General features: G+C 41.9%; 1 protein-coding gene, 1 long non-coding RNA gene and 1 other non-coding gene across 9 annotated transcripts in view; 1 reads left to right on the top strand and 2 right to left on the bottom strand.

The window, feature by feature from the left end:
- Positions 1 to 24,888, bottom strand: part of KIF4A (kinesin family member 4A) — a 129,474-nt gene that overhangs the window by 14,446 nt on the left and 90,140 nt on the right. For all 5 annotated transcript variants that reach the window (XM_008272747.4, XM_008272749.4, XM_008272750.4 and 2 more), the window contains exons 20-26: positions 19,884 to 19,967; positions 19,282 to 19,395; positions 8,880 to 9,035; positions 8,649 to 8,749; positions 2,165 to 2,294; positions 512 to 682; positions 10 to 117 (exon numbers count right to left, since the gene is read on the bottom strand). In XM_008272747.4, the coding sequence (XP_008270969.1) occupies positions 10 to 117; positions 512 to 682; positions 2,165 to 2,294; positions 8,649 to 8,749; positions 8,880 to 9,035; positions 19,282 to 19,395; positions 19,884 to 19,967 (864 nt within the window). The remainder of the gene's footprint in view (positions 1 to 9; positions 118 to 511; positions 683 to 2,164; positions 2,295 to 8,648; positions 8,750 to 8,879; positions 9,036 to 19,281; positions 19,396 to 19,883; positions 19,968 to 24,888) is intronic.
- Positions 1 to 24,888, top strand: part of LOC103351859 (uncharacterized) — a 105,559-nt gene that overhangs the window by 29,808 nt on the left and 50,863 nt on the right. The window lies entirely within an intron of this gene.
- Positions 12,890 to 12,996, bottom strand: LOC127485010 (U6 spliceosomal RNA). The gene has a single exon (XR_007912219.1). It is a non-coding gene; the product is annotated as a U6 spliceosomal RNA (small nuclear RNA).

Genomic DNA, 24,888 nt, shown 5'->3' with positions numbered 1-24,888 from the left:
TCCCCGTACCTGACACTTCAGCGTGCTCAGCAGCTGCTCTTCCTTCCCGCTGGCTGACTCTTCTAGCCGCTTCTCAGCCACTTGGCTTTGCTGCAGCTGGCTGAGAAGGTACAGCACCTAGACCAAGACACAACCCGCCGCGTGGCCTCAGAGGAGGCAGGGGAAGGGAGGACTCTGACTTAGTTCAGGCTGCGAGCACGTGGCTCCCTTCGGATTTTGAAGCCAAGGGCTCTCTTTGGTGGCTCTCGTGGCTTGAAGTCGTAGGCGCGGCAGTGACATTTCGCAGCTTGTGAATCTTGGTATTCAAGCTGGAGGCTGGCAGCCTTAGGTGCCGGTATGTGTAAACTTAGAGAAGTCATTTCTCTCTGTTTCTGGTTGGTTATTTGCAAAATCCGAAAAGGAGCACATGGCCCTTGGAAGGAAACATTATACTCCCTCACCATTTTTAACTGACAATGACAGGCACTGACAGTTGATTTCTCGCATAGCGTCTTGGCCTGCCAGAGTTTACCTTCTCCTGGTGCTGTTGCTCCACTCGGACCAGCTCAGCCTGTAACTCTGTCTCTATCTCAGCGAAATGACTTCGTTCCTCAAACAGCATCTTCTGCATGTCTGCACAGCTGGCCTTGCTCTGTTGCAGGCTGCTTTCAAGCTTGCTGACCTGTATTTTGGAGGAGACGAGCTGGAAAAGATAAAAGAAGATCAGTTTATTCAGAGAATGATCACCTTTTCCGCCATTCACTAGGCAGGAAATGTCAGCTTCTTGAAATGGTCTGAGAAGAGTTCCTCTGTGTCCGTGTCCAAGTCCTTTCTTATTTTTTCAAGTCATCTGGATTCTAACACTGATTACTACCAATACTACTGTTTCATTCCCAGGCCAGGAGTCCAGGTTTCTGCTGAGACACGTATATCGTAAGGCTAGAAGCCATCACTAAGGTCCTTTCATTTCTTGCTCTGCCTCGAGGCAATAATCAACCTAACACAAACAGCAACTGACAACTCCAAATTCTGACATTTAAGAAACTCTTGGTTCATTTTAAAGAGAAATCCACAGGACACACCCCATGGCCAATTATGTCCTGTCTCAGAATGTCTCTTCTCACGTGTCAGAACTCGTAGACACATTAGCTGAGCTTGCAGATTGGGCTCCTGAGACTAGATTGATATCCTATGCTGGCCTAGTTTTACATCCACTGCGAGCTCAGATGGTGAACAGCATAAACACCAGTGTTCACAAGAGTAATCACACAAAAACGTAGAAAGGGTAACATGGCTCAAATGTGTGGATTCAGAGCTTATATGCCTGTCTTGAGTGTAAATGCCTCCTTCATCTTATTATAATAATAAGATTTTTCCTAAAGTGAATGTTTATATGTCAAAAGATGCTTAGGTTTTCTCTTTTTCAGATTGTATGTTAAAACTTTACAATATATGACTTGCAGGTCTTATGGGTATTTATAAAGAGTAATACAATAACAGTTTGTGTTTAACCAGTGGCCCACCATGGCATCCTGGTCTTTCTCTAATAACAGTTAACATCAATTGAGCGCTTGCTATAAATGTCAGGCACAACAGGTATCAATTTGTGAGTCCTATTATATTTCACAAGTGGCTGGTCTGCCTTTGTTTATGCCAGCCTTTACCCAACTATCCTCTCTGTGTAACACTAGTGGATGGCCAGTGCCGCAGCTCACTAGGCTAATCCTCTGCCTTGCGGCGCCGGCACACCGGGTTCTAGTCCCGGTCGGGGCTCCGGATTCTGTCCCGGTTGCCCCTCTTCCAGGCCAGCTCTCTGCTGTGGCCAGGGAATGCAGTGGAGGATGGCCCAAGTGCTTGGGCCCTGCACCCCATGGGAGACCAGGATAAGTACCTGGCTCCTGCCATCGGATCAACGCGGTGCGCCGGCTGCAGTGCACCAGCCGCGGCGGCCATTGGAGGGTGAACCAATGGCAAAGGAAGACCTTTCTCTCTGTCTCTCTCTCTCACTGTCCACTCTGCCTGTCAAAAACAAACAAACAAACAAACAAAAAACCCCAAAACAAACAAACAAACAAAAAAAAACACTAGTGGCAATAACCCTACAGTAGGATTCCAAGCCTAACATCTTATTCCAAATCTTCCTCACCGGACCCCAAGTCTTGCTGGTGGGAAGAGGGATGTTTACCTCTGCAATTAAATATTTGAGGGCACACTTGGCTTCCAGAATAGTAGCAATGTTTTCCCAGCGTTGTTTTGGCCTGTCTTCACTTTCAGCATCCAGCAGCTTCTGCTGTAGGTCAGCAATCTGAGCACTCCTTCAGGGAAAGAAACAGTAAGCCTTATTGTGAGTAGCCTACACGCCAAGGAGAAAGGCAAGAATCCTGAGGAGAAACTTCAAGTCATCTTATGGATGGAGCTATCGGGCTAATATAATTTAAGTAATGATTGAGTCATCTGGTTAGAACTTTTATAGTATTTCAAATCCTGTTACAATGGAATGCCAGATTATCCAAACTGTATTACTTTGTTAAATACAAGGCGAAACAGATGACTCATGTAACAGGACTTAGGGCCATTATAATAAGACTTTTGGTATAATGTGTTGACGGTAAAGCAGGACTTCATCTTGAGGCTGTAGGAGTTCAGACTGTGATGTGGTAACGCTCCCAATGCAGCAGTGAGATTCAGGTTGGAGACCTGAAGGAAAATCTCAAAAGAACAAACAGGTAGATGGATGCTCTTAGCCAGAATCAAATGTCAAATTACTGCATATGGTTGGTGTTGTGAGACCCAGATTTTCTAAGAAGACTAGAGGTACACTGACCCAACTGACAGCTTCCAGGTAAGTTCAGATCAAGTATGGCCTAGACCAAGATGTACATAATATTTCCATTTCATTAACAGACCCCTCAGATTTAATTTGTGTCTAGTGAGACAAGGTATACCAACATTTGTTTAACTTGCGATGTTATGTTACACATCATAAGGAAAGGGGTACAAAAGTAATCTTGAAATAGAAGTTTTCAAATTTTGGGGGTCTTAGGACATTATTTTTTTTTTTTTTTTTGGACAGGCAGAGTGGACAGTGAGAGAGACAGAGAGAAAGGTCATCCTTTGCCGTTGGTTCACCCTCCAATGGCCGCCACGGCCGGCGCACTGTGGCCGGTGCTGATCCGATGGCAGGAGCCAGGTGCTTCTCCTGGTCTCCCATGGGGTGCAGGGCCCAAGCACTTGGGCCATCCTCCACTGCACTCCCTGGCCACAGCAGAGAGCTGGCCTGGAAGAAGGGCAACTGGGACAGAATCCAGAGCCCTGACTGGGACTAGAACCCGGTGTGCCGGCGCCGCAAAGCGGAGGATTAGCCTATTGAGCCACGGCGCCGGCCTAGGACATTATGTTCTTAAAAATTATTGAAGACTCTGAAGAAAATCTGTTCACATACATTGTACCTATAGATATTTATACTATCAGAAAGTAAAACTTAGAAAAATTTTAAATATTTATTCACATAAAAACCAAACTCATTATATATTAATATAACACTATATTTTCCAAGACAAGAAACAATTCAGTGAAAAGAGTGGGATTATTTGACATTTTTGCAAAACTCTGGGAGGTATGACTTAGTAGAAGACAGCTAGGCTCTTATGTTTCCATCTGCATTCAATCTTTTGTGACATACTGTTTATTCTGACATAAATTAAGAAAATTTGACCTCATGTGGATATACAGTTGGAAAAGGAGGAGGAATGAAATAGCCTTTTCACACAGTTGTAAATATTCCTGTTTGAGATGACACTGAAACTCAACAAGTGGTGGTTACTTAAAAGTTAGTTTCAGGCCCAGCAATGTGGTGCAGTGGGTAAACTTGCTGCTCGAGATGCCAGCATCTGGTATCAGAGCACCGTTTCTAGTCCTAGCTACGCTGCTTCCAATCCAGCTTCCTGGGAAGGCAGCAGAAGATGGTCCAAGAACCTGGGCCCCTAGATGGAGTTCCAGGTTCCTAGCTTCAGCCTGGCCCAGCCAGCCCTAGCCCTTGTGGCCATTTGGGGAGTGAACCAGTGGATGGAAGAAAACTAACTAACTAACTGTTCTCTCTCTCCCTCTCTCCCTCTCCCTCTCCCTTTCAAATAAGCAAATATTTACTGAAGTACTTGAGCCATTGACTGCTGCCTCCCAGGGAGAGGCTGGAATCAGAAGCAGAGCTAGACTCAAACCCAGGCACTATGATATGAAATGTGGGTGTTACAAATGGTTTCGTTGTCTTTCTGTTGCTGGGACTCAAACGGGCGCTCACATGGGATGTTGGCATTGCAGGCAGTCGCTTAACCTGCTGTACCACAATGCAAAACCCATATATGTGGTTTCTTAACTGTTGCACCAAATGCCTGTCCCTAAATTTATCTTTTAATTCTATTCCCCTCCCCCAATTTTTGAAGCATCCTCATAGTAAAACCCATAGGTGAGTTAGTTTTTTTCTCTTTAAATTTTCAGGACATAAAATATTTCCAGAGGTGTATGTATATTTTCATATGTGTATATTTGAAACACACATATGAAAATATAGATTCAGTCTCAGGAACATCAGGACAGATGTCCCTTGACAAAATTTGCACTAGTACATAATATACCAATATGTTAAACAATGGAAGATTGGGTCATCTGTACTTCAACTGTGACTATCTTCAGGAAACCCTTAGGCAGCTGCTTTGTAACATGCTGTGGCATGGGAGAGTGAGAAATAAAGGTAGGATTAAGTTGGCCTGTCTGGCCAGGGCACAGATGGCCAAGGTACATACTTAGGTTCCATGTGGCCAGAGCTAAAATAGGAGATTCCTACTTGAGATAGCATGGGACAAAGATCACAGTCTTTTGAGAAGAACCAGAGGTGAAGAGGAAGATGTTACAGCTAGAGAGTTGGAGATGAGAAGACAGATTAGGAACAAATGGGAGAAGATTATAAGCAATTGTTCAGTCTGGGCTGGTGCTTATATGGCTGTTAACTGGTTTGGAATGTAAATGGATTTAGGTTGTAATGTAATAAAGTGTCATGTTTGGGTAGGCAAGCTACGTACATACACACATAAGTAAATAAAACCCACTGGTCTATCTTGTCATTTAAATGGATCTTGTATTCCCATACACTTCTGTAACAAGTCATTTGGACAATATTAGTCTACTGAGTTGTGCAGATCCTCCAATTGTTAATATATTTCATTAATACAATATACAGATTCACATTTGTTAATATCACTGGTCTTATCAGAAAAGCTATGAAAAAATACCAAGCAGATACAAGTTTTCCAAAATTCTAAGTTTTGCTAAAAAGATCAAATATTTTCTTTGGTAATAAATACTGTCACCTGTTTTCTTTGAGGTGACAGGCTCACTCTGTTCATTTTTGAGAACATTTCTGCCAAGAAAACCAAATCTGACTAACTGTATTATGTCTGTTAGTTGTTTTTTTCAAGTAAAAATAATGTTTCAGGGTGTGTACTTGGCATAGTGGTTAAGATGCTGGTTAGGATCCACATCCCATACCAAGTGCCTGAGTTCAAGTCCTTTGCTTTGCTCTCAATTCCAGCAGGTGATGGCTCAAGTAGTTGGGTCCCTGATACCTACGTGAGAGACTCGGATTGAGTTCCTCGCTTCCAGTTTTGGCCTGGCTCAGCCTTGGCCAGTGAGGGCATTTGAGGAGTGGACCAATGAAAGGGAACTCTGCCTGTCTTTATCTCTCTCCCTCTGTCTCTCAGACAATAAAGAAAAAAATAAAGTTTTAAAACTGATGTTCCATGATAAAACAGGCCTGCTGGGCTCATACCACAGACAACTGCACAATAGTTTTTTAGAAAAGACCATGATACTCCACACATGGCAATAGTACTTCATGTGTTCTTGCCACAAAGGTGTTTAAACAGATGTGAACTCAAGGATTGAGATTTAATAAAATTAATAATTTTTCTGCTTTATCAAAGCCATTCTTTTTTATTAAATGATTTTATTTATTTATTTGAGAGGTAGAGTTACAGACAGAGAGAGCAAGGTCTTCCACCTGCTGGTTCATTCCCCAAATGGCCGTGACAGTTGGAGCTGAGCTGATCCAAAGCCAGGAGCTTCCTCTGGGTCTCCCACACAGGCGCAGGGGTCCAAGTGCTTGGGCCATCCTCCACTGCTTTCCCAAGCTATAGCAGAGAGCTGGATCAGAAGTGGAGCAGCTGGGACTAGAACCAGCGCCCACATGGGATGCTGGAACCGCAGGTGGAGGATTAACCCACTGCACCACAGCATCGGCCCCCCAAAGCCACTCTTAAGTAAGACTGGCTTTTAAATAAAACTGGGAGTGTTTAGATGTGAAGGATACAATGACTACCAGTTCACTGCTTTTGGTGTCAGCAGTTTTGTCCACTACTGCTTCTGCTCTATGAGTATAAATGTCAACCTAGTAAAAAAGGCAAATCATGTCCTAATACTATTATGAAGATAGTGTTGACTATACAGATTCCCTGAAAGGGTCTTGGAGACACCCCCCCCTACTCCCCGTACCAAGGAGTCTCTGGACTATACTTTGATAACCCTGACTTAATGCTTAATCCTTCCCTTCAATAAGCTATAAATTGCCTTGAGGTTGACAAAATTAGTAAATGTAAAACAAAGAATACACACATAACATATATCATCTGCAGTATAATTGAGTTTGATAAGTTTTGAGTTTAGAAGAGAGGAGGATAGGAGGAGTCATCATCTAATCATATGCCCTTTCTTGTTTCCTCTTTTTTTTTTTTGACAGACAGAGTGGATAGTGAGAGAGAGAGACAGAGAGAAAGGTCTTCCTTTTGCCGTTGGTTCACCCTCCAATGGCCGCCATGGCTGGCGCACTGCGGCCGGTGCACCGCGCTGATCCAAAGGCAGGAGCCAGGTGCTTCTCCTGGTCTCCCATGGGGTGCAGGGCCCAGGCACTTGGGCCATCCTCCACTGCACTCCCTGGCCACAGCAGAGAGCTGGCCTGGAAGAGGGGCAACCGGGAAAGAATCCGGCGCCCCGACCGGGACTAGAACCCAGTGTGCCGGCGCCGCTAGATGGAGGATTAGCCTATTGAGCCGTGGTGCCGGCCTCTTGTTTCCTCTTACAATTCATATCCCTTATCTAGTCCAAAATTTAGTTGAGGTCTCATCAACTTTGGGAAAGTTTCCCTGATCAAACTCACCTCTTTCTAATTCCTTCTACTTGGCACTTGCCCTACATTTACAGAATCATTTACTCATGTACATGGTAAGCAGGTAAATGTTTAACAACCAGTACTTTAAAAACAAGTCCTGATTTGAAGTTTTTGCCAGTTGCTGTGGTATAAACACCGTCACCATAATTAATTGTAAGCTATCAGTGGTTTGCAACATTCCTGAAATTTTAACAATTTCAGCCCATCACTGTAATTATCCTATTCCCACTTAAGAGCAAGCATAATGCCATCTGCTCTTTTTATATGTCCCAACTACATTCAACACAGCACAAAGTGAGAACTCAAATGTTGAGTGACTAATAGATGTAGCTAACAACAAATAGCTAAAATCAAATTGAGTGATCTCCCTGGTCTTCTGGGCAACAAAATTCTATTATCATAAGATGCTATAAAATCTGTCAAAGTTCTGTTCCTTTTAGATTTCATTAACTGTTTAAAAGATAGTAATGGTGATTAGAGAAGCTGTATAGCATAATTTCTGGCCTCACAGCCAAAAGAGGAGAGAACATGCAGCAAGCACTTCCAATATGCCAAATACTATGTTATGCACTTACTAATCTCATTTAATGTTCTTAAGTTTACCTATACATTATGCTCATACAAGTATTACAGCATATCAGTTTTGCTGATGATCTCTAAAATACTCTAGTGTTGTCACTCTTTCTTTGTTAAAGATTTACTTCTCTGAAATGTAGAGTGACAAAGAGAGGGAGAGACAAAGAGAGAGATACTTTCCATCTGCTTGTTTACCCCCCAAGTTCCTATAAGAGCCAGGGCTAGAGCAGGCTGAAGTCAGGAGCTAGAACTATCTCCAGGTCTCCAATGCAGGTGGCATGAACCCCAGTTCTTGCCCATCATCCACTGCTTTCCCAGTGCATCAGCAGGAAGCTGATTTGGAAACACGGGGTAGCCAGGGCTCAAACTAGCACTCCAGTATGGGATGTGGTTGTCCCAAGCAGTGACCTACCCTGCTGTGCCACAACACCCATCCCTGGTGTTGCTTTTCTATGATCGATTCTTGGGTTCCTCTAATATTCTGTTCTTGGGTCTACATTTCACAGATACTACTGGATTAAGAATTGTGGTGTGTTGTAAAAAGCAGGGGCTTTGGAATTAGATAGCTGGGTTTGAATCTGAGTTCTGTTGTTAGTTAATGCCTTTGGCAAATTTCTTAAGATCTCTGAACTTCATGTCAGGTCTGTAAAATAGGAAGAATGATACTTACCTCATTAGGTATCAGTGGGACTGAAGACGAAAATGTATCTAACATGTTTACATGTTTAGTGCAGAGCCTGGTTAAAAAAAATGCTACATTCTCTTGTTTTTCCACCATCACAAAGCTACTGAAAAATAAGCTTTTGAATTACTAGATTAACGGGTTCTATTTTTATTCCAAGCATAAACTGGAATGCCTTAGAGATAGTCCCTTTACCTGAGTTCCATTTCAGTCTCTAGGCTTTCAATCTGCTTGGTAATGGAATCGTCTGCCTCCGAACCTTGACCACGCATTTCAGCCAGTGAGAAGGTGCGCCTCTGTAAAGCAGAATAACGAGACGGAGAGTGAGGTACTACAAGGAAAGCACTCCTCCACCTCCACTGGGATGAGGATTTTTGAGGAATGCAGAGTCTGACCACTGCTGATGTTTTTCACAAGGGTGCTTACTCGGAGCTTAGGAGGTGGATTCTCTCCAGATTCCTTTTTCTCTTTGAGTTGAGCCACATCCTGAGCCAGGATCTTTCTGTCTTCAAGAAGGTCATTCAGATGGCGTTTGGCTTCCTCAGTACTGACCATAACCTCAATTTCATTTCCAAGCCAGTTCTAGAAGAGAAATCAGTGATGTCTGGTTTAGGGATGAGGAACCAATAGCCCAGTGGGCTAGATTCAGTTCCAGACTTAGTTCCATTTGGACATGAAATTTCCATTAGTACCTACACTCACAAACACCAGTACCCTCTCTTAGGGCCTTTAACAGCAGCACACAAAAAGAGGTCTATTGTTTCTATCTGCCTCATGTTTACCTCCTGCAAATTCCCCTTGACATTTGTTTTTTAATGTTAACTACTCATGATGTAGAACTGAAGGATACTTTTATTATCTATTCTATTTAACAGACATACATTCTATTTTTTTAAAGCTTTTATTTATTTATTTGAGAGAGAGAGTTACAGAGAGAGGGGGAGACAGAAAGAAAAGTCTTCCATCTGCTGGTTCACTTCCCAAGTGGCCGCAATGGACAGAGCTGAGCTGATCAGAAGCCAGGAACTTCTTCCAAGTCTCCCATGCAAGTGTAGGGGCCCAAGCACTTAGGCCATTTTCCACTGCTTTTCCAAGCCATAAGCAGAGCTGGATCAGAAGAGGAGCAGCCAGGACATGAACAGGTTCCCATATGGGATGCTGGTGCCACAAGTGGAGGCTTAGCCTATCACACCACAGCACTGGGCCCCTAGATATACATTCTTAATTTTCATTTAAAAATGTTTATTTCCATTTACTTAAAAGGCAATGTGACATACAGAGAGGCACACAACGTAGAGAGCTCTTTCATCCATTGGTTCACTCCCTAAATGTCTGCAACAGCCAGTGCTAGGCCAGGCCTGAATTCCATCCAGGTTTCCCATGTGGGTGGCAGGAACCCAATTACGAGGAAAGCATCCATTGCTTCCCAGGATGCATTAGCAGGAAGCTGGACAGAAAACGAAGCAGTCTGGACTTGAACTGGTGTTCCAATATGGGATAAAGCAACCCAAGAGGCAGCTTAACCAGCTATGCCAAAAGACCTGCCTCTATTCTTAATTTTTAAAGTAGATGAGGGACTAGCATCAACAGTATCCTATATGAGAGCTGGTTCAAGTCCTGGCTGCTGCATTTTTTTTTTGTTAAAAAAAGATTTATTTTACTTATTTGAAAGACAGAGTTACAGAGAGTGGGGGGGGGGGGGTCTTCCATTTCCTGATTTACTCCCCAAATGGCCACAAAGGTCACAGCTGAGCTGATCCAAAGCCAAGAGCCAGGATCCTCTTTCTGGGTCTCCCACATGGGTGCAGGGGCCCAAGGACTTGGGCCATCTCTTACTGCTGTCCCAGGCCATAGGAGAGAGCTGGATCAGAAGTGGAGCAGCCAGGACACGAACCGGCGCCCATATGGGATGCCAGCATTGCAGGTGCCACAGCACTGCCCACCCCGCAATCTATTTTTAAAATTGAATCTTTGTTAACATTCCCTCAACCCTAAGAGAAAAAATAAGCAAGCAAACAAAAAACTCTCCAGGCTGGGACAAGCATTGTGATGCAGGAGGTTAAGCTGTTACATGTTGCAGTGGCAACCATGTCAGAGCACAGGTTTGAGTCCTGGCTACACTACTTCTAACCCAGCTCCCTGCTAATGTGCCTGGAAAAGCAGCTGAAGACAGCTCAAGTACTTGGACCCTTACCACCGATGTCAGAGACCTGGATGGAGTTCCAGACTCCTGGCTTTAGCCTAGTCCATCCCTGGCCATTGCACATATTTGAGAGGTAAACCAGTGGATGGAAGATCTCTCTCTCTTTTGCTTCTCTCTTTGTCACTCTGCCTTTCAAATAAGTAAAATAAGTCTTCAAAAACATTTAGGGGGAAATGAAATTAAAAATTGTTTATTAAAAGGAAAAAACCTCTCTAGCCCAAGATGGCTTTTTTCAAACTTTCAGGGAAGAAACAAATTTCATTCTGCAAAGCCCCCCAGAGAACTAAATAGGAAGTACTACTTCTTGACTCAATTTATGATGCCAGCATTATCTTGATACCAAAAATCAAAGATGTTATAAGAAAACTATAGGCCAATATTCCTCACCAACATAGATGTTAACATTTTAAACAAAATTTTTATTTTATGCACAGATGCTCCTTGACTTATGACAGGATTATGTCCCAGTAAACCCACAGTATGTTGAAAATTTCCTAAGTTTAAAATGCTTTTAATATGCCTAACCCACCAAACACCAAAACTTAGCTTAGTTTACCTTAAATATGCTCAGAACGCTTACATTAGCCCACAGTTGGGCGAAATAATCTAACGCAAAGCACATTTTATAAAAAAGTGTTAATTTTCTCATGTAACTTATTGAACACTGCACTGAGAGTGAAAATCAACATGATTATATGGGTATAGTCACCATGGGCTTCCTGATTATATGGGTGCTGTATAGACATGATGGAATGTGAAAACACAACATACAATATCCCAAAACCCCAGCAACACAGTATACACTGTAGGGTACTGGTTCTGGAGCTGCAGCTTGCTGCCACTGCCAAGGATCACAAGAGTATCATACAACATAATGATATCCCGGAAAAAGATCAGAACTCAGAGTGTGGAGTATGATTTCCACTGGACTATCCTTTTCACACCAATGTAAAGTCAAAAATCGTTAAACTGAGCCATCCTAAGTCAGAAACAGAAATTGAATTCAACAATACATTACAATCAAGTGGAGTTTATCAAAAAAATACAATGTTGGTTCATTCAAAGTAATTCACCGCATCACCAAGAAGACACTTGGCAACATTTAACATCCATTTATGACCAAAACTTTTTTTTTTCTCTTTTAAAAAAGATTTATTTATTTGAAAATCAGAGTTAGAGAGAGGTCTAACCTCTGCGGTAGACCCCTCCGGCCCGTGACCAAAACTTACAGCAAACCAAGGACAGGTAAGGACTTCTTCAACTTGATATAAGAGCACCCATGAAAAACCTACAACTGCCATCACACATAATGGGAAGACTGAATTTTCCCATCTGAGATTAGGAAAAATAGATATCTACTTTCACCACTTCTATTCAACATCATCCTGAGGGCAATGTGATAGGGCAGGCAAAAAACAAACAAACAAACAAACAAACAAAAACAAAAAAAAAACCCATACAGATTAGAAGAAAAAATTAGAAAAGAGCCAACAAAAAAGCCAGTAGACTAATGTCATATGAAAAAAGTTAATATGTATGGGGCCGATGCTGTGCTATAGTGCTTATAGACTTAGCCGCCTGTGATGCCGGCATCCCATATGGGCACCAGTTCGAGTCCCAGCTGCTCCACTTCCCATTCAGCTCCCTGCTAATGGCCTGGGAAACTGGAAGGACATGTTCCAAGTGCTTCGGCCCCTGCCACCCACATGGAAGACCTGGATGAAACTCCTGGCTATTAGTTTTTGCCTGGACCAGCCCTAGTTGTTGTGGCTGATTTGGCAGTAAACCAAAGATGAAAAGATCTCTCTCATTCAAATAAAAAAACCTTTAAAAAATCAACTGTATTTTATATACCAGCAATAAATGGCTACACAGTATGTCAATTCCTTATAAAGTTAAGCTTATATTTACCCTATGACCCAGAAGTCCCACTCCTAGGTAGTTACCCAAGTGAAATGATTACTTTTTATTTAAAAAAATAGCAGTTATGCTTTTAATGGAGGAAGTTATAAAATGCATCAATATATAAAGAATAACTTACTTACTCATTAGCATAATGACTCATGTAAATGACATTTTGATAATGTACAGTACAGTGTGTTAGACCTCAAAAAGGAAACTTCACAAAGTTTCCTGCAACCTAAGACATTGGAAAGGTTCCTTAAGTTGTTTTTACCCACCATATTTATTATAATAGTTCCAAATGGTATCTGGGGGAATTAAAAAATAGAAAAAATATATAGAACATTCCATAAATCTGCATATCATCCTCGTGCAGAGGCCATGCTAATCTTATCTACATCATTCCAATTTTAGTATACGTGCTGCCAAAGCAAGCACTTTTTTCACTTTTTTTAAAAAGATTTATTTATTTATTTGAAAGTCAGAGTTACAGAGAGAGAGGAGAAGCAGAGAGAGAGAGAGAGAGAGAGAGAGAGAGAGAGGTCTTCCATCTGATGGTTCACTCCCCAATTAGCCACAACAGCCAGAACTATGCAGATCCAAAGCCAGGAGCCAGGAGCTTCTTTCGGGTCTCCCATGAGGGTGCAGGAGCCAAGGACTTGGGCCATCTTCTACTGCTTTCCCAGGCCATAGCAGAGAGCTGGATCGGAAGTGGAGCAGCTGGGTCTCGAACAGGCAGCCATAGGGGATGCTGGTGCTTTAGGCTAGGGCGTTAACTCGCTGTGCCACAGCACCGGCCCAGCAAGCACTTTTGTTTACATAGAAACCTGTGAGTTTCTTAAGAGCAGGTTTAGGGGGCTGGTGCTGTGGCTCAGTTGGTTAATCCTCCACCTGTGGTGCCGCCGGCATCCCAATATGGGTGCTGGGTTCTAGTCCCAGTTGCTCCTCTTCCATTCCAACTCTCTGCTGTGGCCCGGGAGTGCTTCAGCGCCTGCACCCACGTGGGAGACCAGGAAGAAGCACCTGCTCCTGGCTTCGGATTGGTGTAGCTGCGGGCGTAGTGGTCATTTGGGGAGTGAACCAACGGAAGGAAGACCTTTCTACCTGTCTCTCTCTCATTGTCTAACTCTATCTGTCAAATAAAAAAAAAAGCAGGTTTAGTCATGTGATAGTCAATTTGAGGTGTCAGCTTGATTAGATTAAGGAAGATCAAGAGGGTTGTAAGCATTCTTTCTGGGTATATCAGTGAGGGTGTTCTCAGGGGTAGACTGGTATTTGAGTTGGGGAACCAAGTGGGTTAGATCTACCCTCAATGTGGGCGGGCACCATCCAATTGGCTAGGGCCCAGACAGAACAGAAAAGGTACAGGAAGGGTGATGTCCTCTTTCTCTCTTGGAGATTGGAAAGACTTCTGCTCTCAAACATCAGAACTTAGGGCTCTCTGACTCTTAGACTCCAGGACTTACAGCAGGTGACCCCCCCGCCCTGGGTTCTCAGGCCTTCAGACTTGGATAGCCAGGCTATTTGCATCCTTGGGCCTCCAGCCTGCACATGGTCTATTGTTGGACCTCCCAGCCTCTATAATGCTGTGAGCCAATTCCCCTGACAAATTCCTTTGTATACAAAACAGAGTTTCCAAAAGATCATGCAAAATGCATAATATGAAAAAAAAACGCATGGATTTCAAAATTTTTGTACCAAAACAATTGTTTTTTTAAAAAAAAGATTTGAAAGTCAGAGTTACAGAGAAGTAGAGGAAAAGAGAAAGAGAGAAAGAGAGAGAGAGAATATCTTCCATCCACTGGTTCATGCCCCAAATAACTGTAATGGCCAGGGCTGGGCCAAGTGAAAGTCAGGAGCCAGAGCTTCATCTGGGTCCCCACGTGGGTGCAGGGGCCCAAGCATTGGGGCTATCCTCTACTGCTTTCCCAGGCCATAAGCAGAGAGCTGGATTGGAAGAGAAGCAGACAGGACTTGAACCAGTGCCCACATGGGATGCCGGCACTACAGGTGGCTGCTTTATTTGCTACAGCACTGCAATGGCCCCACAATCTTGTCTTTTAATTCCATTTTCCATGAATTTTTTGAAGTATCATCCTACGTATCTATGAGTACAAATATATCTATCCTATTGGTACTGTCTCTTTGGAGAATCCTAATATCACTCATAGTTGTCAAAAACTGGGACAAAAATCCTCAAGACATCCTTTAATAGGTGAATGCATAAATAAATTGTGGTTAATATATACAATATATTACTGCTCAGCAAGAAAGGGTGCAAACTACTGATACACACAATAACCTGGATGCATCTCAAATGCATCATGCTAAGTGAAAGAAATCATACTGTATGCTTCTATTTACAACACTGATGCAAAGGGACAGCTATAACAGACTACAGATCAGTGTTTGCCAAGGGCAAGGTGTGTGCAAAGAGTTTTTGGGGCAAGAAAATTATTCTTTTTTTTTAAAGATTTATTTATTTATTTGAAAGTCAGAGCTACAGAGAAGGGAAGAGACACACAGTGAGGTTTTTCATCTGTTGTTTCACTGCCTAGATGGCTACAACAGCTGGGGCTGGGCCAGGCTGAAGCCAGGAGCCAGGAGCTTCATCCAGGTCTCCCATGTGGTTAGCAGGGGCTCAAGTACCTTGGGCCATCTTCTGCTGCTTTCCCAGGCCATTAGCAGGCAGCTGGATTGCAAGGGGAGCAGCCAGGATATAAACCAATGCCCATGTGGGATGCTGGCAGCTTTATCTGCTATGTCACAATGCTGGCCCCGAGAGAACTATTCTCTATCTTGTGTGTAGTGGTGGTTGTACAATTACACACTGTCAAAACTCACAAAAGTGTATAATAAGGGTACATTTTATTGCATGTCAGTTATACTTTAATCGAATGAGGGGAAGTCAACGTGATTTGACACCCTAGCAGACAAAAAAATCCCCTAAGAGCATCTGAATACAGAAAAAAACTGAAAAAAATCAATTATAATAAAATCTTCAGCAAACTAGGTAAGGGATTTCTTCAACTTGATAATGGACATATATAAAAATCCTATAGCTAATATACTTCACAGTGAAAGTTTGAATGCTCTCTTCCCAAGATTGAGAACAATACAAGGATGTTTCCTCTTGTCTATTCTATTCAATATTGTATGGGAGGTTCTAGAAAGTACAATAGGCAAGATAGTTTGTTAAAAAGGTACAGAGTGAAAAAGAAGAAAATAAAATTGCTCCTATTTGCAGGTAACATCAGCATCTATGTAGAAAACCCAAAAGATGCTACAAAAAGCTATAAGTATGTCTAAACAATTGGGAGTAGTAATAAAAAATGCCATTTCCAATATCATAAAATAAGAAATATTTAGGGGCATTCATGACAAAAGATTCAACATTTGTACACTGAAAACTAAAACACTGCTGAGAGAAATTGAAAAACTAAATAAATAGTCATGTACTGCATTAATGGATTTAAAGACTCAATATTCTTAAGATGCTATTTCTCCTCAAATTTATCTATAAATTTTCTGCAAGCCTGATCAAACTCCCCGTAGGCTTTTTTTGAGCAAACTGTCAAACTGATTTTAAAAGGAAATGCAAAGGATTTAGTTTTCTCAGAACAAAAGAATAACAACTTTAGAGGGCTTATATTACCTTATTTCAGGACCTATTATAAAGCAACTGCATTCAAGACGTTTGGTATTGGCATAAAAATAGACATGTAAATTATGACACAGGATCTAGAAATAGATGTCTGGATATTTAATTGATAGAGGTGTCAAATCAAAATGAGGGGCCGGTGCTGTAGTGAAGTGGGTAAAGCTGCCGCCTGCAGTGCTGGCATTCCATATGGGTGCTGGTTCAAGTCCTGGCTGTTCCACTTCCGATCCAGCTCTCTGCTATGGCCTGGGAAAGCAGTGGAGGATGACCCAAGTCCTTGGGTCCCTGCACCTGCGTGGTAGACCCGGAGGAAGCTCCTGGCTCCTGGTGCAGCTATGGCCATTGCGGCCAATTGGGGAGTGAACCAGTGGATGGAAGACTCTTCTCTCTCTGCCTCTCCTCTCTCTGTGTAACTCTGACTTTAAAATACTTAAATCTTTGAAAAAAAAAATCAAAATGAGTCCCATTCCTAAATGTAAAGCTTATAAACAAAACTTCTAGAAGAAAATTTATCAGGCAATCTTAGTGAACACAAAGTTGACGAATATTTCTTAAATAGAAATATTTAAATGCGAAAATCATGAGGCATGAGAAAAAACTATCAAATTACATAGAATCAAAATTTGAAAAGTATCAAAAAGAAAAGACAAACTAAATAACCGGGGAGAAAATATTTGTAAAACACAGAAACTCCTCTGTTGGGTATCTTTGGAATATATGAAGAACTCTAATAATAAGACAAAAGACAACCCAATTATATGGACAGATATTTCACAAAAGAAAATATACGTACATATGGCTATAAGCCTGCAGAACATGTTCAAAAATCATTGTTTATTTACAGAAATGAAAATGAAAACCACAATGAGGTACCACTAACTCACCGAATAGAATAGCTGAAACTTACAACACTGACCACACTGAGTAAGAATGTGCAGCAACTAGAACTTTCATACATTGCTAGAGGGAATATAAAATGTTGGAAAAAAGTTGGACAGTTGCTTAAAAGTTAAAACATATCCATGTTATACAAGAAAGCTATTCAAGTCCTAGCTACCTACTCAAAAGAAATGAAAAATTTATGTCCACACAAAGATTTGCACTTAAATGTTCAGTACAACATTTACAAAAGCCACAGACTGGGGCCAGTGCTGTGGCATAGTAGGTTAAGCCTCCGCCTGTGGAGCTGGCATCCCATATGGGCACCGGCTTAAGTCCTGGATCCAATTCCCTGCTGATAGCCTGGCAAAGTAGTGGAAGATGGCCCAAGTGCTTGGGCCCTTGCACTCTGGGGGACCCAGAAGAAGCTCTTGGCTCCTGGCATCTGATCGGCCCAGCTCTGGCCACTGTGGCCATTTGGGGAGTGAACCAGTGGATGGAAGACCTCTTTCTCTGTCTCTCCCTCTCTCTCTTTGTAACTCTGCCTCTCAAATAAATAAATCTAAAAAAAAAAAAAGCCAAAGACTGGAAACAACCCAAAAGTCCATATATGAATGGATAAACAAATTGTGGTATATCCATACAATGAATGGGCTGTGACTCAGCAATAAAAAAAAGTAAAGATACATGAAACCATTTAGAGGGATTTCAATATAATTGTGCTGAATCAAAGAGGCCAGGGATAGGTGTTGTGGCACAGAAGGTTGAGCTGGCACTTGGAAAGCTTGCATCCCATTCTGGAGTGCTGGTTCCAGTCCTAGCTGCTCTGCTTCCCATCCAGCTCCTGCTAATGTGCTGGGGAGCAGTGGATGATGGTTCAAGTACTTGAGTTCCTGGCACTCACAAGGGAGATCAGGATGGAGTTCTTGGCTCCTGGCTTTGGCCTGGCCTGTCTCTGCCTGTTGCAGGCATTTGGGGAGTGAACCAGTGCATGGAAATCTAACTTGTTCTCTGTTTCTGTCTCTGTCTCTCTGCCTGTCAAGTAATGAATATAAAGAAACATTTTTTAATAAAGAAAGAAGCTTGGGCCAGTGCTGTAGCATAATGGATGAAGCCACCGCCTGTATATGGGCACTGGTTCGAGTCCTGGATGCTCCACTTCTGATCCAGCTCCCTGCTAATGTTCCTGAGAAAGCAGTGGAATATGGCCCAAGTGCTTGGGGCCCCTGTACCCACGTGGGAGACCTGGAAGAAGCTCCTGGCTCCTGGCTTTAGCTTGGCCTAGTCCCGGCTGTTGTGGACATTTGGGAAGTGAACCAGTGGACGGAAGTTTCCTTTCTCTCTGTAACTCTGCCTTCAAATAAATAAAATAAATCTTAAATAAAAAGGAAGCTAGAAAAAATTATATGGATATGATTCCAATTTCATAAAATTCTACAAAATGAAAAAAATTCTGCAATTATGCAAAGCAGATGAATAACTGTCTGGAATAGAGTAGGGGGATTACAAAAAAATTTTGGCAATGCTGAACCTTATCATTATCTTCATTGTGATGATTTCATGGATGCACATATAACTGTGTCAAATTTCAAACTGCGTACTTTAAGTATGTACAATTCATGCTATGTTAATTATGCCTCAATAAAGCTGTTTTAAAAAGTAAATGAACCTCAATAGGGACAAGGATAGAAAGGGTTCTACATTCTTGGTCTTTAACAACAGTTCAAAAATACTTGTATGTTTTAGGAACTAAGGCTTTCAGGTAGAAGTTCAGGTTTTGTCGTGTTTATTTATTTATTTTTAGAGACTTACTTATTTTACTTGAAAGGCAGAGTTACAAAGAGAGGTAGAGACAGACAGAACCATCTGCTGGTTCACTCCCCAAATGGCCGCAACAGCCGGAGCTGCGCCAGGAGCCAGGAGCTTATTCTGGGTCTCCCACGTGGGTGCAGGAGCCCAAGGACTTGGGCCATCTTCTACTGCTTTCCCAGGCCATAGCAGAGAGCTGGATCGGAAGCAGAGCAGTGGGGACTTGAACCGGCACCCATATCAGATGCTGGCACTGCAGGAAGTAGCTTTACCACTACGCCACAACACCAGACGCTACCGTGTTTATTTCTAAAATAAAGTTATTTCCCTATTTCTTGTGTACATAGAAAAATGGCAGTTCAACGGGCCCATACCTTCACTCGAGCTGCAGTGCCTTCCATTCCCCGGCTCTGAGTCTCTTTCCGCTTATCTGCAACCTCCCGTTGTTTCTGGAGAGCATCCTTGAGACGCTTGTTGGCAGCTGCTGCCTAAGTAAAAACGGCACATAGTAATGTTGAATGAAGAACGTTTTAGTTTGTAGAATATTAGTAACGCAGAATAAAAATTCTCTGGGTCTGAGTTCCTTTATGAGCCATGTTTATAAGCCTCCACACATATGATACTGGTGAACAGCTACTGCTTTAGAGCCTAGGAGAGGAATACATCTCAAGGAAGTTCTGCAGTGAAAGATGTCAGGAAATATCCCATATACCAATATTACTCTGTGGGTTTCTTTGGAAATAATTAAGCTCAATTAGGAAAAAAAACCACCTTATTTGAATAGTTTCATTTTTCATCAGGTTTTTATTTGCCCACGGTTAATGACATATAAACAGTGATCAAAATTTAGGAATTACTGATCAAGATTGGTATCTCTGGTATCTTGGAATGCAGATTCATTTAAAGGATATGACTTTGCTACCATCTGGGTATAAAAACAATTGTACAGTTGACTTAGCAGATTTGATTTTCTTACCTCCTCAGTTTTACGTCTGAGCACATTAGCCTGTTTCTGGAAGTTTCTTTCAAGTTTGAGCAGCTCATATTGTCTCTTACGGTCCTAATAAGAAAAAAGTAAAATCTTCATTGTTGTTCATCTAGCCAAAACTAAATAGTCTTTCAAAACATCCTTGCTACATCAGGCTAAATACAAAAGAATGAGCCACCTTCATCTCAAATCAGAGTCCAATATGGGTAGTTTAGAAACCATGTTTGTAAAAGTGAGTTTTCTATATCTTATGGTACTTGTATGTTTATTTAGACTTTTAAAGAATTGCCAGTTTGTCAAGGAAGCGGCACCATTCTCCCATCTCTCCATCAATGTATGAAATTTCCAATTTCTTTACATTCTTGCCAACACTGTCTTTGACAGCCATCCAGCGGGTGTGAAATGGCTATTTCACGGGAGTTTTGATTTGCATTTCCATTTCCCTGATAGCAAATAACAGTGAGCATCTTTAATAGGCTCATTATTTCACCCATTGAAAAACTGGGTTCTTAATTTTACTGGGTTATAGGAGTTCTTCATACCAAGTATATTCTAGATATAAGACCTTTATCAGGGGCCTGGGGCATAGCCTGCAGTGCCAGCATTACATATGGGCACCGGTTCGGGGGCCGGATGTTCCGCTTCTGACCTGGCTCTCTGCTATGGCCTGGGAAAGCAGTGGAAGATGGCCCAAGTCCTTGGGCCCCTGCATCCATGGGGGAGACCCGGAGGAGGCTCCTGGTTCCTGGCTTCAGATTGGCACAATTCTGACCATTGCGGACATGTGGGGAGTGAACAAGATGGAGGATCTCTCTCTCTGCCTCTCTGCAACCCTCTGCCTTTCAAATAAATAAATAAATCTTTAAATTAACATAATTTCTTCTAACAAATCTATAGCATTAACTCTTACATTCAGGGTTTTGATCTATTTAAATATGCTTAAATATCTGTACATGATTTGAATCAATTCCAATTCATTATTCTGCATGTGAATATCCATTTATTTCAGTACCATCTGTTGAAAAGACTATTCTATCTTTATTTTATTTTAAAACAAGATTTACTTATTTGAAAGGAAGAGCTAGAGTGGAGAGACAGAGAGAGAGAGAGAGATCTTCCATCCACTGGTTTACTCCTCAAATGGCCACAACGACCAGGACTGGGCCAGGCCAAAGCCAGGAGCCAGGAGCTTCTTCCAGGTCTCCCATGTGGGTACACAGGCCCAAGCACTTGGGCCATCTTCTGCTGCTTTCCCAGGCCATTAGCAGGGAGCTGGATCAGAAGCAGAGTAGCCAGGACCAGAATCAGCACACATATGGGATGCCAGCTTTGCAGCTGGTGGCTTTATTCATTATGCCAAAAACACCATTCCATAAATGAATCTTTAAAGAAATTAAAAATGTATAGAAAAACTGAAATCAAATTTAATTAAAGAATTCCTTCTAAGCATCACTTTATATACATTCCATAATTTTGGAATGTTATATCTTTTTTATTTATTTATATTTATTTGGAAGGCAGAGAGAGAGAGAGAGGGAGGGAGGGAGGGAGGGAGGGAGGGAGATCTTCACCTGCTGGTTCATTCATTAAATGTCTGCAAAAGATGGAGCTAGGACAGCCTGAAGCCAGGAGTCAGAAATTCCATCAGGAATCCCAGTACTTGACCATCACCTGCTATCTCCCAGAGTGTACATTAGCAGGAATAGCAGGAAGCTAGACCAGAAATGGCAGCAGGACTCAATTCCAGGCACTTCTGATATTGTATGTGGGCTTCTCAAGCGGTGGTTTAATCCACTGAACCACAAATGCCTGCCCCGTGTCCTTGTTTATTTTAATAATTTATTTATTTATTTGAAAGCTAGAATTATAGAGGGGAAAAGGCAAAGAGAAGCATAGAGAGAGAGGCATAGAGAGAGAGAGGCATAGAGAGAGAGAGAGAATGAATGAATCTTCTATCTACTGATTGATTCACTCCCCAAATGGCTGCAATAGCCAGACCTGGGCCAGTTTGAAGCCAGGAGCCAGGAGCCAGAAGCCTCTCCCACTCCCACAGGAGTGCAGGGGCACAAGCACTTCAGCCATCTCTGCTGCTTACCCAGGCCCATCAGCAGGGAGCTGGACCAGAAGTGCAGCAGCTGGGACGCAAACCAATGCCCACATGGGATTCCAGTATTGCAGGCAGAGGCTTTATCCACTACACCACAGTGCTGGTCCCCCATGTCTTTGTTTTTATCCATCTCAAAGTATTGTCTAATGGCCCTGTGACTTCTTTGAAAGCACCATTTATTTAAAACTGTGTTGACTGTCTCATATTCCAAAATTTCTTTTTTGCTATTGATTTTATTCAATTGTGGTTGGAGAATAGACTTTGTGTGGTTTTAATCCTTTTAAAAACTCTGAGGCATGTTATATGGCCCAGCATATGTTCTATCCTGGAGAATATTCCATGTGTACTTGAGAAGAATATGTATCCTGTTATTAGTTGAAGTACTCTGTAGATGTGTGTTACGTCTAGATTATAGTCAAATGTAGTTTAAAAACTACAGACCACTATCATTTATGAATGTGGATGTGAAAATCTTAGTGTTGCTGAATCTTTGGTGTTTCTGACATCCTTGTTGATCTTGTGCCATACAGTTCCATCCATTATTAAAAGTGGGATATTGAAATCTCCAGATTTACTGTCAATTAGTCTACTTCTCCCTTAATTTCTGTCAGTGTTTGCTTCACATATTTGGGGGCTCTGTTGTTAGGTATATACAAAGAGCTTCAAAAAGTTTGTGTTGGGACGCACATTCGGCACAGCAGTTAAGCTGCCTTTTGGGACACCTGTATCCCCTATTAGAGTCCCGAGATTGAGTCCTGGCTCTACTTCGATCCAGCTTCCTACTATTGTGCACTCCAGGAGGCAGCAGGTGATAGCTCAAGTAGTTAGGTCTCTGCCACACATGTGAGAAACCCGGATTGAGCTCTAGGCTCCTGGTTTTGGTGGGCCCAGCCTGTTATTGTGAGCATTTGGGGAATGAATCAGCAGATAGAAAATCTCCCTTTCAAATAAATAACAAAAAAACTCAAAGTTTACATGCATTATCTTTTTTTTTTTAACAGGCAGGGTGGACAGTGAGAGAGACAGAGAGAAAGGTCTTCCTTTGCCATTGGTTCACCCTCCAATGGCCGCACACCGCGCTGATCCGAAGCCAGGAGCCAGGTGCTTATCCTGGTCTCCCATGCGGGTGCAGGACCCAAGCACTTGGGCCATCCTCCACTGCACTCCCTGGCCACAGCAGAGAGCTGGCCTCGTAGAGGGGCAACCGGGACAGAATCTGGCGCCCCGACCGGGACTAGAACCCGGTGTGCCGGCGCTGCAAGGCGGAGGATTAGCCTACTGAGCCGCGGCACCGGCCTACATGCATTGTCTTTTAATTTCATTTCCCCAAGAATTTTTGAAGCCTCTTCATTCATATATATATATATATATATAGTTACACACCACATAACAGTATTTCAGTCAGTGATGGACAACATACATGATGGTGGTTTCATATGATTATAATGGAGAAGAATTCTTATCACCTAGAGACATCATAGCCATCATCATATTGGTGTGCAGTGTATTACCAACGTGTTTGGGGTGATGCTACTGTAAACAAACCTCAACTTAGTGTGCTGCTAAAATTGTGCACCTACAATTAAGTACAGTACATAATAATAAGTGACTATGTTACTGATTATGTATTCACTACTTTTTTAAAAAGTTTACTTGTTTTCATATACTTGAAAGGCAGAGGGAGAGGGAGAGGGAGAGGGAGAGAGATTGACACTGATGTTTCATCTACTGGTTCACTCTCCAAATGCCTGCAACAGCTAGGGCTTGGGCAGGCTGACGCCAGGAGCAGGGAACTCCATCTGTGTTTCCCATGTGGGTAGCAGGGGTCTAAGTATTTGGATCATCATGTGCTGCCTCCCAGAATGCATTAGGAGGAAGCTAGATTTAAAGTGAAGTAGCTAGGAGTCAAACCAGCACTCTGATATGGGATGTGGGCATCAGTAGTAGTGGCTTAACCCACTGTGCCACAGTGCCTGCCCCTACTATATTTTTTATTATTTCAGAGTGTATACTTTCTATTTGTATTTTACTATAAAACAGTATGTTATACCAGTAACAGCCTTATATATCTGGCATTTACAGTGTCTCTTGATTATATCAAGAGGCCACATTGAGTGATTGACTTATACCATCTAGGTTTGTGTGAGTATTCTCTTCGATGTTTGCACAGTGATGAAATTGCCCATAATGCATTGCTCAGAATGTTTTCCCATCAGTAAGTAACACATGACAGTAATTCTTTATTTTCCTTATGGTTAGACCTTTTTATCATTATAAATATCCCTCCATATCTCTAGCAACATTTTGTGTTTAAAGTCTATTTCGTCTGATATTAGTATAGACACTTCAACTCCCTTATGGTTGCTGTGTGAACAGTAAGCAGATCTCTTTCTATCCTTTTACTTTCATTTTATTCATATCCAATGTGTGCCTTCTGTAGATAATTACCTTGTTAAAGAGCTTGTTTTTTAAAATTCAGTCTGACAATCTGATTTTTGATTAAACTATTTAATCAAAACGTTAAAGTAAGTTTTCTTATTGTAATTTTATTTAAGGGTAAAATACTCTTTCCCTTTAATTGTAAGTCAAATAAATGTGACTATAATACATCTGTGAGACCCAAAATAAGATATACTATGGTACTTTTTTATACAAATAAATGTGATTCACTCTTTTCAGGAAACAAAAACGATAAATTTAATCCTAACAGAATTTCTCAAATGCTTGCTCATGCTAGGAAACATCCTGTGATAATCTCTAGTTTGAGGGAGTAACCATTTGGTTTTGATCTTCTTGATCTATATAATATTATATAGATCTTCTTTGATATATAATCCCATTTTTCAAGGTAGATATGGGCTGCTTCTTTTTGTTTTTCCTAGTACT

The sequence above is a fragment of the Oryctolagus cuniculus genome, chromosome X (genome assembly GCF_964237555.1).
Source record: "Oryctolagus cuniculus chromosome X, mOryCun1.1, whole genome shotgun sequence".
In the NCBI taxonomy this organism is placed as follows: Eukaryota; Metazoa; Chordata; class Mammalia; order Lagomorpha; family Leporidae; genus Oryctolagus; species Oryctolagus cuniculus.
This window is presented reverse-complemented; position numbering and strand designations above follow the sequence as displayed.